This window comes from Lagopus leucura, unplaced genomic scaffold, assembly GCF_019238085.1.
Source record: "Lagopus leucura isolate 7727_CA_CO unplaced genomic scaffold, USGS_WTPT01 59021-0_obj-0_obj, whole genome shotgun sequence".
Lineage (NCBI taxonomy): Eukaryota > Metazoa > Chordata > Aves > Galliformes > Phasianidae > Lagopus > Lagopus leucura.
The window spans coordinates 5,059-18,160 of NW_024968830.1; the positions used below are offsets into that span (position 1 = coordinate 5,059).

Genomic DNA, 13,102 nt, shown 5'->3' on the forward strand with positions numbered 1-13,102 from the left:
CGGCAGCTTCAACGCGCGGGAAGGAAGCGCCACGGCCCTTTTCCTTTGTGCGTATACGAGCACATACATACACGTAAATAGACGAGGTGAGGAGCGGTCGGGGGTGGCCCGGGGCTGCAGCTGAGCAGCAGCACAGAGGTGCACCCCAGGCCTGTCCGTGTCGGGTACCGACGCTGATGCATGGCAGATACAAACGGCCACTCCACCCTGAAGGCCTGCTGCACTTGCTGCAGATGTGTGTGTAACTGCACTGCAGACAGGAAGACAGGTTTGTAGTCTCTTGAAGAAGAAAGCAGAAATATTGCAGCTTTCCAGCAGCACTCCTCTGTTTCCAGTAAAGTTGAAAGCTACAAAATGGGCACATAGGCCATATGTACATAAAAAAAGCCAGTCAAAAATGATCATAATGAAATGATTATTTCCCTAAGAGCTTCCAAGGCCCCAGGACAAGATGGGATACACACCCTTTGGCTTCTTTGATTCAGCAGTGCATTTCTCAGATTTACATCCTGGCACAGTTACAACCTAGAAATACTCTTCATGGAGCTGAGTGCAACCCCACAGGCTCCTGTGCCAACCAGTCCTTTCTCATTACTTACGCTGCACAGTCTCTGTGGAAACTAAAGCTAAAAATAATCCCCTCATCTCCTCTCCTGTCACATGCTGTGTTCTGCTCTAACCATAACTGCCTGATCTACCTGCATTCATCATCTTTAGGGATGAAATCCCACCAGCCCCATGCCTGTTTGTGCAGCCTCCGTGTGTTTTCCAGCTCTACCTCCTCCCCTGCTACCAATGCCGGCCTTGGTCATTGCTTGTACACTGTCTTCAAGCTGCTTTGTGTGTCACAGCCACTGCTGGGAACCTCCGGTAGCCCAGGGCTCAGACCTGAGCTTTTGCAGTGTGACTATAGCGCTATATTTCTCCTTTAGACCTATTACCAGCACATCACCTTCTTTTCTCTCCTCTTCTCCTTCTGGCATGGGATATCTTCTTTGCTGGCTGAATGACCAAGCACCAACACGGTGGCAATGGTGATGAGGAGATGGTTGGACTAGATGATCTCATAGGTCGCTTCCAACCTTGTGATTCTATGATTATATGGTTCTATGAAACACTCAGTTCAATCCCATCGTGGTTGTTTCCATGGTGTAAACATTGCTCCAGCCATGGGAGTGCTGTAAGTATACTGTGTCAGCAAGAAGTTCACAGGCAATGCTTGACTCTCTGGATGGGAAGCTGGGGGGGAAAGGTTCCCAAGGTACAATATTCCACAAAGACCTTTTGATAAAGAATAATAGTTTTACTCTGATGGCATCATAGCTACCTTTTGATTCATTCAGAATAGAGCACAGCAGAAAAATAAAAAAAAAAAAATCCCATGATCTTTATACAGCCAGTGTGTATCCAGCCTTTGGTTTCTTTGTTGGATACCAAACTTCAGGTCCTCCCCTGCAGGCAGTCAAAATTTCCTGCCCAAATGGTACCAAATGATCTGGCTAAAGAACTGAGAGATACAAGAGAATAAATCAAAAAACAAACAAACAAACAAACCAAAAAACCACACAAGACCTTCCAGGCCATAGCCACTTCCTTCCCTATATATGTGATAACTTAGCCTGCAGGATAAGGGACAATATTGAACATATGTTCTCCAGTCATTGTAGAGCTTATGAAGTGAAACTTGAGAACACAATTCCCACATCACTGCAACAGTTGTGGGATGCAACTAAAACATCTTGTGGTAAGAGAGCCAGCACAAAAGCATAAAACAACAAATAACAATCACAGCAGTTATTAAAAATGCACTTTAAAATAAAACCCCCAACAAACTTGAAAAGGAGTGTGGTCTAAAGGCTCAGAAAAGTAATACAACATTCACAGTTCAGAAAAAGGGAAAGTGACAGAAGCAGAAAAATGGCAGAATCCAGCAGAAGGATTAAGATGCAGAGTGCAGCAATTTGCCTGAGAGCAAAGGAGAGCTCCAAGGGAACCTGATTGTATTAAATGCAAAGCTAAAATTAGATGCTTGCAAAGGCAGATCAAGATGCAAAAATTAAAAATAGCTCCTGCATCTGCAGAATGTGGTGGAGAATTATATTTGAAGCCACCAGAGGAAAATGATTTAGGAAATGATGTGTATATATGGGAAAATAAAAATGAGCTGGGAGCAGCAGTATGTGTAACAACTGAGAGGTTATCACTCCAAAGCGGAGAGGTGCAGCAAGCAGAACTCCAGCTGCTTTACAATGCAAGAAGCAGCCCATGGAATTTAGGACAGATAGCTACAGAACCTGGGCCACAGGGTGGAAGCACAGCTGTGGTCCAGAGCGTGGTACTTGTAGAAAAATACTTGTAGGAAAATACTTGAATAAAACTGCAATTGAGTAAACTTGGAGTATCTGCTACACCAGCTTTTACTCAGATTGAGAATCAGGCTCTAAGGGACCTGTACAGAGCCTCCTTCATGGCTGTGTGAGGCAAACTGCCCGGCAGACTGGTGAGAAGAAAATGCAGCTGACAGCAGTAACATCTCCTTCAGCCAACAAGTGCATTTTATGAATAAATGAGGAATTGCTCAGACATTGGCTGGATGCAGTGCCAAGTACAAGCCATTCCTCACTGGCAGGGCATAGGTAGCTGACAGCAATAACAGAAAGCCAGGTTCCTTCACCACGCCCACTAAATCACATCACTCAGTGCTGTATCTCTGTGTGTCTTGAACATCTCCAGGGACAATACAGATCCCAGAGTGACTCCACTCATATGACCTACAGGAGATGTGATGTGGCCAGATCTCTCTCATTCTTCAATTCCTATGACTTTTCTTGCAGGGTTGTGGCAATATCTTCACCCACTGCCAACAGAATGCCAACTGCCATAACAGCAGCTCTTCTGGGTCTTGATGCACTCAGCAAGCTCATTTCTCAGCACAGCTGCACAGATCTAGCCCTCACATCACAGGTCACAGCCCCCTAAGCCACAAGTTAGCCAGTTCCTTTGACATCTCTTAATGATGACAGGATTTTGTTCTCAGCCTGAAAGTTCCCTAGTGATATCCCATACCAACCCCTTTGTTCCATTTTCTTCCACTGCCACTGTCCAGCCTTCCCTCCTACCCTGGTCTTCTGATCACAGCTCCTCACAACCAGACCACAAATCACCCCTCAGCGCAAATGCTAGGGCTGCATAGTTACAGCTTGCTACCAGGAGGATCCACACACTCTCTAAAGATTTTTGAGCTTGCACAACTGAAGGCTGCCAGGATTGCTGCCAGCTGATGATAGCTCAGTGGAGAGACCTGGCAGATCTCCAGGCCCTTTGTTTCCTCAGCACAGAGAGATAAGCAAACTGCATCTCCTGTTAGCCACAGAGATACCCATGCAATCAAGATAAAGCTGGTAAACCAGGCAGGTTTCCTCCATCCCCTTTACCCCCCCCCCCCCCCCACACACACACACACTCTTTTGTCAGTAAATAAGGCACTAAGCATCTCAGTGCTGCCAGCATGGATGTGATATCAATTCAAAGCAAAGGCTCCTCAGCCCTTTGTGGGTGTCCAGTGTAAATGAGAGCAGCTGCTTGCTTCTGCTGCACCAAGTCCCATCTCATCTCAGCAGCAAGACTCCAACAGACATCAAAGGCAGCAGTATCCTACAGCAATCCCCTCTTTTTGAAGCAAAACAAGCCTTATCCTAATGAACAAGGAAGGGACACATGGTTATTCTTTCTGAAATCTTGCTTGCTGTGGACTGTGCATCACATTCACCTCAGTCTGCAGAGCCAGTACACCATTAACATTTACCTGGCTGATGACTGCAAACGTGGCATGCTCAATTTGAGTTTTTTCTGAAATTACATCAATTTATGTATATTTCACCAATTTTAGTCTCATTTGCCACGTTTTGTCTGTCTTCTAAGGGAAGTACTGCAGGGATAGAACACATTTCATCTACAAGTGTAAGAGAGCTTCAGACTATGGGGAACAGGAATACCTCTTCATATAGACCTTACAGAAGGAGAGCATGCTAAACCCCAGCTTTGTTTCAGCTTCACTTGCAGGCTAGACCTTGGCCAATGAAGAATACACTGATCTAATCCCTTCCTTCTCTCATGTGCAAAAATACACACAATGACCATTTATAAACAAAAAAAATACAACACTGACTCCAACAGCATTTTCTGTGACAGTCAGCTCATTGTAGAACTGGAGCTTCAGGTGGTAAATAGACAGGAACAAAATTTTGTTAATTTTATTAAAAAAAAAACACTATTAAAGGGAAAAATAGTAATACACATTGTATATAACCTGAAGTCCTAAAGAATTATGAGATTGAAGAGCCTAATTAGTCTATAGTTAGCTATTTATCTCCTTAAGCAATAAGCAAACTCAGAAGTTTTAGACCTTAGGATTCAATATGTGCTTGAATTAAGCATGATGCAAGCAGGGAGCCTCTGGCTAAAAGAGAAAAACAAGGTACAAAGGGAAACAGTCATCCACCAGGTGACAAAAGAAAACAATATAGAACTTGGAAAAAAAAAAAAAAAGCTTGGTTCAACCTTGCTCAAAGCAGTGCAAGCTTTGATCAAGTCACAAATACCGGTTTGCTCCAAAATTAAAGATATAGCAATGGAATTACTCTAACACCTAAATATTGTCTTTATGGTAAGCTTGTAGTAGTGATCCTACAGCTTTTTTTTTTTTAAATCTTAGTCTCAAGTGTCCATAATTCTACCAGGAACACTGAGAAGGGCCAATAGTTTTGGTATTCCCCTCCCCCCCCCCAAAAGTGAAAAAAAACCTTATAAGTAGCAAAGTTATTTGTATTTTCCTCCCCCTTTTTTAACCAACACTTTTTTTCTCTTCCCATCTGCACACATGATATAAGCATACTGTTACAAAGGCAGCCATTGGTGATAACTGTCACAACAGCCCTTAATTAAAGAAATCTCTTCAAGGAGAAATGAGAGTTTCAGGTTTGAGGTTAGTATTTAGGGCATGGAATTGATACAAGAGAAGAGGTTAGAAAGGATGCCACAGAGGTTGTTTCTGGCATGTGATCTTGGAAGACAGGAGAACAGTTAGTGCAAGACCACTTAAAAATAATGCCTCCGTGTATTCATAATCAGCTATCTGGCTCCATACTTTAAATCTTGATAAAAGCTTCATGCCCTGCATTAGCTAATGCCTGAGCATCGTAATTGCAGCCTTTCAACAAGATTCACACTATTTACAGCCCAATGCAATTCTGCAGGGCACGACCCAGCTGGTAGCAGAGATGAAAGGCAAGATGAGGCTCAGCACTTGACATCACTAATGCCAGTGAAGCTTCAAGACCCAATTAAGACTACTGAAATGACAGAAACCTAACCCAGCCAGGAATAATTTTGTGAAGCTTGATGCAAAGAAAGTGCCAAGAGCGTAACATTACTAACAGCATACACATCCTGGCAGTTCACACAGAAGAGATACCCAAGCAAGGCTGTGGAGACAGCTCAGTCAAGCACTACATTAACACCAACCACTGACTGCCTGAGGACTTTTGAATATTAAGACCAACAGCACTGCCAAAAGTGAAACACGTTGACAGTTTTATCAGTCCTTCAGAAGGAAGCATCTGCAGAGCAATTTATACTGGGTGGTCCTAAAGAACACCTCCAAAGCTGGCATCGAGCCAGGTGTTCAGTTAACACCAGTTAAACAAACAGAGCAGACTAACATACAACAAATCACTGTTGCTACCAAAAAAAAAATCCACAAAGTCACAAAAAAAATAACACACCAAACCCTGAACAAACCTGTAACAGGTGTAGCCCGTTCAACATCTCACTTCTCCCACCCTGTAGCCTTTTTAGGCTGAGAATTGCACCTTGCCTACCAGAAGGTGCAGCAAACAGCTTCCTTGAGCTAGTGGAAGTGAGATGCACAGAATCATGGAGTCACTCAAATCAGAGAAGGCTTTAAGATCATCGAGTCCAACCTCAACCTAACCATACTACCCTAACAATCATCTGCTAAATCATGTTCCATCACGTTCCTGAGCACCACAGCCAAACAGTTTTTAAGCACATCCAGGGATGGGGACTCAAGCACTTCCTAGGGAAGCCTATTCCAGTGCTTAACAACCCTTTCTGTAAAGGCATCCAACCTAAACTCACCCTGGTGCAATTTGAGGCCACTTCCCCTCATCCTGTCACCAGTGAGAGGAGACAATCCCTGCTCTCACTGTAAGCATCTTTCAGGTAGTTGAAGAGAGCAATAGATTCTCCCCTCAGCCTCCTTTTCCCCAGACTAAACAGCCCCAGTTCCTTCAGTCACTCTTTATAGGGCACATTCTCCAAGCCCTTCACAAGCCTTGTTGCCCTTCTTTGGACCTGCTCCAGCACCTCACTGTTTCTTTTCTACTGAGAAGAAGGTCTCAAGGAGGCTACATTTTGATTTTACATGTCATACCCCTGATGTGTGGATTGAAATCAAGTACTACTTTTCTTCCACATTCCCTCAAAACAAGCCTTTGTAAGGTGATATAGTACTTGGTTCATGAGTGATTATAAAAATAAAACCAGCTTACCTATTTATCAGTCAGAGTTGGCATCGTTAAACAGGAAATGGTGAGATATCCATAGCTTTCAAAACCCTTATCCTTGAACTGGGAAGAAACAATGTCCTTTAAAAAGGTCATGTGAACACTGCATTTCTTAACGCTTTTGAAATAAAACTCAAAAGAAACTATGGACAGTTAAAAGTAATAAAAGGCCCCATACAACAGGCTGGCAGAAGTGCTGCACAGCACCAGGTAAATGTGATCTGCTCAAGTAAGTGATGGTCCTCTCAAAGATAGAATCTATAACCAAAAGGAGAAGAAAAAAAAAACAAAACAAACAAAAAAAAAAAAAAACCACACACCAAACCAACCAAATCACCCACTAAAACACAATTCAAGGCATCAGTCTAACTGCTCTTCCACAGCAGTTACCTCATTCAGCTAGCAAGGTCAGAAGCAGCTAAAGCCACATCCCAACACATCTGCATCTATTACAGCAGTAAGGACACAAGGCACCCTTTTTTTGCAGCAGCCACACTAACTTTATTATACTTAGAAGCTTACTATCAGAAATACAGCTCTTGTACAGTCAACAATCTAAGTCTGCATATATACAGTGACACACCTTTGCTTATTTTCGTGATACAGCTTAAAGATAAGATTAACAAGCATGTGTTTTGTCTAATAAACTGTATCTAGGCAATTCAGAGTCAGGTATCTTCACACAGATGTTCACAGAAACCATCAAGTATTGCTCTCAGTAAATACAAGTGAGCTGAGCAGAGTCAATGAAGACTTCCATATACTGAGACAGCTTTAGTCCAACCCTTCCATGTGCAAAGACTGTACATATCCTTCAGAGGAAGGAGTAGAGACTGATATTAGCCACTAGAATATTAGCTTTGGAGTCCACAATATGTGAGCAAGTTCTGAGACTAAGTCACCTTCTGCACACACACACCTTTGATAAGTGAACTTACACTGAAATATTGCAGTTCTCATCTGAAGATTATCCTAAGATACTAAACAGTAACCAAATATTAAACAAATTAATGTCCTCCAAAAAAGACCTGTTGACAGAGTTGATGCTGTAATCTGAAGGGAGTACCTGCAAATCTAGGTGTGACGTCCACAATCCTGACAGAGCTCCAGGCTGTATGCAGATGGCTTTTGCATGGTGTCCATCTTACCAAGAAGATCAACTACATTTTTCATTGGGATTTCACATGTCCTGGTTGTATTTGCATTTCATTTTTTTTTTTTTCTCCAGTAAAGGCTTGTTAGAACTAGATAGGCTGCAGTTGTAACTCAAACACAGGTGCTCCTTCCCCATCCCTCCTATGAGGTTAAAGAACCCCCCCAAGGTGCCAGCATTTAGGCAACCTCAACATTTTCTCTCAGAAATATTGCACAAGGTTGTACAGCCTTTTGTTAAGGCATAATACATTTCAAGGTAACAATTCAGTTGAAATATTGAAGACTACATCAAGGTAACACTTCATATGAAACAGAAGTCTGTACCATCAGTTATTACTGAAATAAATCCTATTGGCTCCATGTTCTTGGCAGTCTGATGTGAAAGTAGCAGCACTTCAAAGTATAATCTTGTTCTTATATTCTTTGAGCTGAATATGTCCCTGGAACTTGAGAACCTCTGATTAATTGGCTGTGCAAGTTGGTGTCCTTGTACACAAACCAGATATTTCCTCCCCACAAAACCATATTAAGTAAACCAAATACCTGTAGGTCAAGAAAAAAAGCGAGGTTACGTTAAACAAAAAAAAAAAAACAAACCAAAAATAACACCCCAACAATGCAGAATATGACTTCTAAACAAGCCAGAAACAGCTCTCCAAACCAAAGAGATGACAGAAGATACCTGCATATACTCCGGAATATTAGGAATATTTTAAACAGACTTCTCTGGAAATCAGATAGTTGATATTCTTTCTTTTGTACAGAAATACAAGTTACCTCTGCACATACAGAGCACACAACTGATCACTACAGTGGGACAATGAAAAATAACACTGAGTTCTGGAAAGCAAGTTTCATTAGGAAGATCTTGCAGTGAGACAGAGCTACCTTGCTGCAAGGAGCACGTGAGCACTCTATGCCAACCATCTTATAAGGAACCTCTGAGGTGTAAAAATTCACACAGCTGATTTTAAAAAGTGAAGTTCAGTACCAGAAGACAGAGCAGGAAGCACAGTTTTTCCTCCTTAAAGCAGTCTGAGCCATTTGGGTGGCTGAGAAACATTTTAAAGGTGCTACAGGCTAGAGACAGAAATAGCAAGGAGGCTTAAATGCGTCTAGGAACTATCATATCTAACAACTCTAAAGATAAATCCGTCAAGTTGTTTCTATTCCTTTATAAGAAGAGAGGAGTTTCCTTTTTTTTTTTTTTTTTTTTTTTAAAAAGGTATAAGCACTGTATCATAGTATAACCAATATCCCCACAAAGCAATTTTAAAATCAACACATGTAATGAGAATATGCTTCTCAGCTACCATCTGCATTCTATAACATTCATTGAAAACTGCATGACATAAGACATACATACCACAGACACATTCAGAGATCTCATGCTGGTCACAGAGCCAAAATGACAAGTTGTTTCTGGAGCTCTGCAAGAGTCAATTAGTGGAATAATGCCAGCCCCTGTTGATATTTTGATATCAGCAAGTGCCTTTGCCCAAGCAGAAGTACTGACCAGCCACAGAAAGGTTGTTACAATAGTTACAGCTAAGTCCTACAAAAGAGAAGTACTCGTTAGAAGATTTAAAAGAAATTAAGTACACACCAGAATAAGGCAGAGACTGTGTCAACTACTTTAGAATAACCATACCAGTACTAGTGAACACAAGCACAAACATTAACAGCTTCGTAATTACAAGTCAACATGGGTAATAAAGTTGTGTATCAGCTATTAAATCACGTATGCCTTTTGTATCTATCAAGCAATAAGCAATTTTATCCTTGGGAAGAAATTTGTTTCTAAACCAGACAGCTGGCACTTACCAAAATTAAAGTCTCACAAAATTGGGGTAGCAGGGTGATTTCAGTCTGGACTGCAGATATCCTAAAGTTTAGCTGAAAAGGTCACTAGGACTGAGAGATATTCCAGATCATACCCAAAAAAAACACTGTAAGGATCAGGGCTTTGGTATATAAGGTGATTTTAACCCACAGGGTAACAGTTTCCCTCCATGTATCACATCTGTACAGCAGATGCTCTACAGAGGGGGAGTTCCCAGTGCCTAACAGGAAGGACCTCTCCCCATGGAATAACTGTACACTCAAATACATAATAAAGGTAAGTTATGGGGAAGACACTGTTCACTTTAGGAGGACTTTCATTCTAGTCTTCGCTTCAGTAGATGTATAGGACAAGATGCCATGGATATTAAAGGACTTTGGGTTCCTTCCTCCTTTTGCTTAAGTGCTGTAGCCACAAATCCAAGATACATGGCTCACAGTCCATGCAGCTCTTGGAACTACCGAGTATCATACATTAATTCAGATTTGGCTTGCCTTAACAGCATTTTCCATCCTTTTTAGAAGTACAAAAAGACATAGAAATACTTATTACTCACAGTTAGTGGAAACTTGCTGTTGTGCTGATACACGTGTTTATATCCAATATATACTACCAGGGCAGCAATGCAGTAGAGGAAAGCCAATGCTGCAAGCGTAACAAAGAATTGTGCAGAAGAGGAGAAGTTGCCCACAAGATAGATGTCAGTCCAAGTACCACCACAGCGACTAGAATCTGGTGCACTAAACTGAACAGTATTCAACCTGGAAAAGATAAAATATATTACATAGTAATAGTCTACTATGCAGAGGAAACTTCATACAGGCATGCTTCACAACACCACTGCTTCCTTCAACATGCTAGTTGTTTAAGACTGTAAGAAAAATTGTTTGAATAACATTATCAGTTATATAATACAAAGGTACACAGATCTCTGAAGATTGTTCCTACATTGAGATATGCAACAGTAGCTTAAAGAGAAGTGTTGACCTTATATTTCAACTAACTGAAGAAAGTAGCTCCAGTTTGGAAGCAGACATGTTATATTTTGGAGGCTAGCATTTAAAGGTGGAGGGAAGGTGAGGGGCAAGACTTAAAACGAAACAACTGCATATCTACACACAAATGCAAGCACTGGATCTTCAAGCAAAGGAAGGTCAATGAACTTTGCAACCAGTAGCAACTCAATGACCAGCACAGAAGCATTTCAGATGCCTACCTTCTCCTCCAAGTGCTGCTACAACGCTGAGGTTTGTGACTAAGCTCTGTACTTCTGGAGAGGTCTTTACATTGTAGCATCTGAATCCATTTCTATCATTACACATATGCTTACTGAACATGAAAGTAACACATACACTTCTTATGATTGTGCCAAAGTTAAAAGAAAGAATAAGCCTTCTTCCTCATGCTCCAAGAAAGCAGCTTGCATTTACATTACAATTGCAGTGGAGTATTTAGTCAAGTACTGAACAACCTCAGAAAGACTAGAGTGGAATAAACTATGAAGTTAATTTTCTCTACTCTGCCTTTGCATGAAGATATCATGACAACAGCACATCAAAAACAGTTGTACCTGGGTTCCCAGACCAACTATGTTGAAAGAAAGGGGCTGTTAATACTATAGATAATCTTATAGAATCATTAAGGTTGGAAAAGACCCCTGATTACTTGTACTGTTCTGCTGATTAATCACCTTATATAGCTTTCCCACATGGGCAGAACATAGCTTAGGGTAAAGCAATACAAAATAGTCAGTTATCACCTTTACTTCCTTGCCTCCACAGCACACCAATGACTACAGTGCTTTCAGCCATTATAACTTAATACTCTTTTCTTTCCCTTCAACTACCATAGATCAAGTCAATAGGTTCACAATATTAGTCTGTATATGTGAGCTGTTCACAAGGAAAAAGCTAGATGAAAGTGAAGAAAAAATAATCAGTGTATATGAGTAACAACTGAACAGATTAATCTCACCTGAATGGATAAGCAAACACAGCTGTAACTGTTTTGTTCACCACACCCCTGCAGGAAACTAGAAGGGTAGTCTCACCATGAAAGCTTCCACATGTTGAAAAAACAAAGATGGAAAAAATCTAGAAATTGAAACAAAGACATCAGCACACACCACTAGAGCTCAAAGTCTTTTAACAGAAATTAATTTATTAAGAAGTTAATAAAAACCAAGAACTAAGCAAACAAGTTATTAATGAAAAAAAGCATTAAAGCAAAAGCAAGAAGGAATCAGTGCATTGTATTTCTATAGAAATAATTGGGAAAAAAAAAGCAAACAAGTCAGTTTCAAAGACTCTTGTTTACACTCTACTCAGTTCTACTGAGAAAGTACCATTTTGATTTGAATGCTGTCAGGGAAAGCCAGCACAGCATCTCCTGTAATTAATAAGCACTTCTAGGAGTCTCAGACATCCACAACTGTATGCTGACACAGCAAGAAGCTGTATCTCTAAGTAGCTCCTGCTTGCCCTCTGTTAAGTATGGAAACTCCACAGTTCCTACAAGCAGGATGTAAGATACTACCACCCAGCAGCCCAAGTTGCTGTAACAGCAGTGATGAGTACATCGTATTATTTATATTTAAGAAGAAGTGCTTTCTTCCCTCCTAGACAGGACCTGAGGAGCACCTCTTTGCAGAGCAGCCACTCCTAGCTGCACAACACAGACAGGCAGCTGACCAACACGCTCCTGCTGAGGACTACACAGCCAAGCTCTGAGCAGAAGGACAAACTGCCAACCCCAGGGCCTTCCCTGCCCCACTCACCCACTCGAGGACCTTGATGAAGCCCAGGGGCTCCAGCAACAAGCCATAGTCCACCTGCAAGCCAAACATCCTGGAAGACCACAGAGCAGGCTGCAAGTCCTAGAGAAACCCCTAGTACCCCCAGTTCCCAGGCAGCCCCTTTAGAGACATTGCCAGGCTGCACCCCGCCCAGTCGCATCACCCTGTAGGCAGCCCCGCCCCCATTACCTCATACGGGGTGGTCTTGCCCCCAACCACCTCGCGCTGCTGATGGCCCTGCTCACTGTTCCGTCACATTGGGACCCTGTGCCAGGGGAAAGTCTAGCTGTGTAAGATGGCTGCTGCTGCCATGGAGGACGTGAGTTGGGATCTTGCTTGGGGAAGGAGGGCAGTCACGGGTAGGAGCAGCTTTGGCTGTTTTGTGAAATACCCAGAAGTGCAGGACTCAGCACTTGGTCTTGGTGAAGCTCATACAATTGACACTGCAGCAGGGTGTGACATTATCACATAATTTGCTCCTTTGTGCAAGAAGGAGCTTACTGTGCGGAGAGAGAGAGGTGCTGAGATCTGCCAGCTGCTATGGGCTACTGGAGGCAGCCCAATGTAAAGCTGTGAAAAGGATGGTTCTTTCTTTCACTGCTGTGTTATCCACATAGTTGCACAGCCTGGCAGCCTCCTCCCTGGCTGGTGACTTCTGCTTTGTTCTTGTGTGTGCTTGTGAGTGTAACATGAACTGCACAGATGAAATACTGTCAATCCCCA

The 13,102-nt window shown here is 42.1% G+C and overlaps 1 protein-coding gene across 2 annotated transcripts; it reads right to left on the reverse strand.

Moving 5' to 3' along the window:
* Positions 1–7,145: 7,145 nt before the first annotated feature.
* Positions 7,146–12,467, reverse strand: LOC122193879 (synaptophysin-like protein 1). Of its 2 annotated transcripts, none has more exons than XM_042894778.1 (5): positions 12,362–12,467; positions 11,560–11,678; positions 10,142–10,346; positions 9,109–9,297; positions 7,146–8,285 (listed from the first exon to the last, which is right to left on the reverse strand). In XM_042894778.1, the coding sequence occupies exons 1-5, from the start codon at positions 12,428–12,430 to the stop codon at positions 8,157–8,159; spliced, it is 711 nt and encodes a 236-aa protein (XP_042750712.1). In that variant the 5' UTR covers positions 12,431–12,467; the 3' UTR covers positions 7,146–8,156. The 2 variants fall into 2 exon arrangements, with proteins under 2 accessions (XP_042750712.1, XP_042750713.1); XM_042894779.1 differs by having other exon boundaries at positions 12,416–12,459.
* Positions 12,468–13,102: the final 635 nt, after the last annotated feature.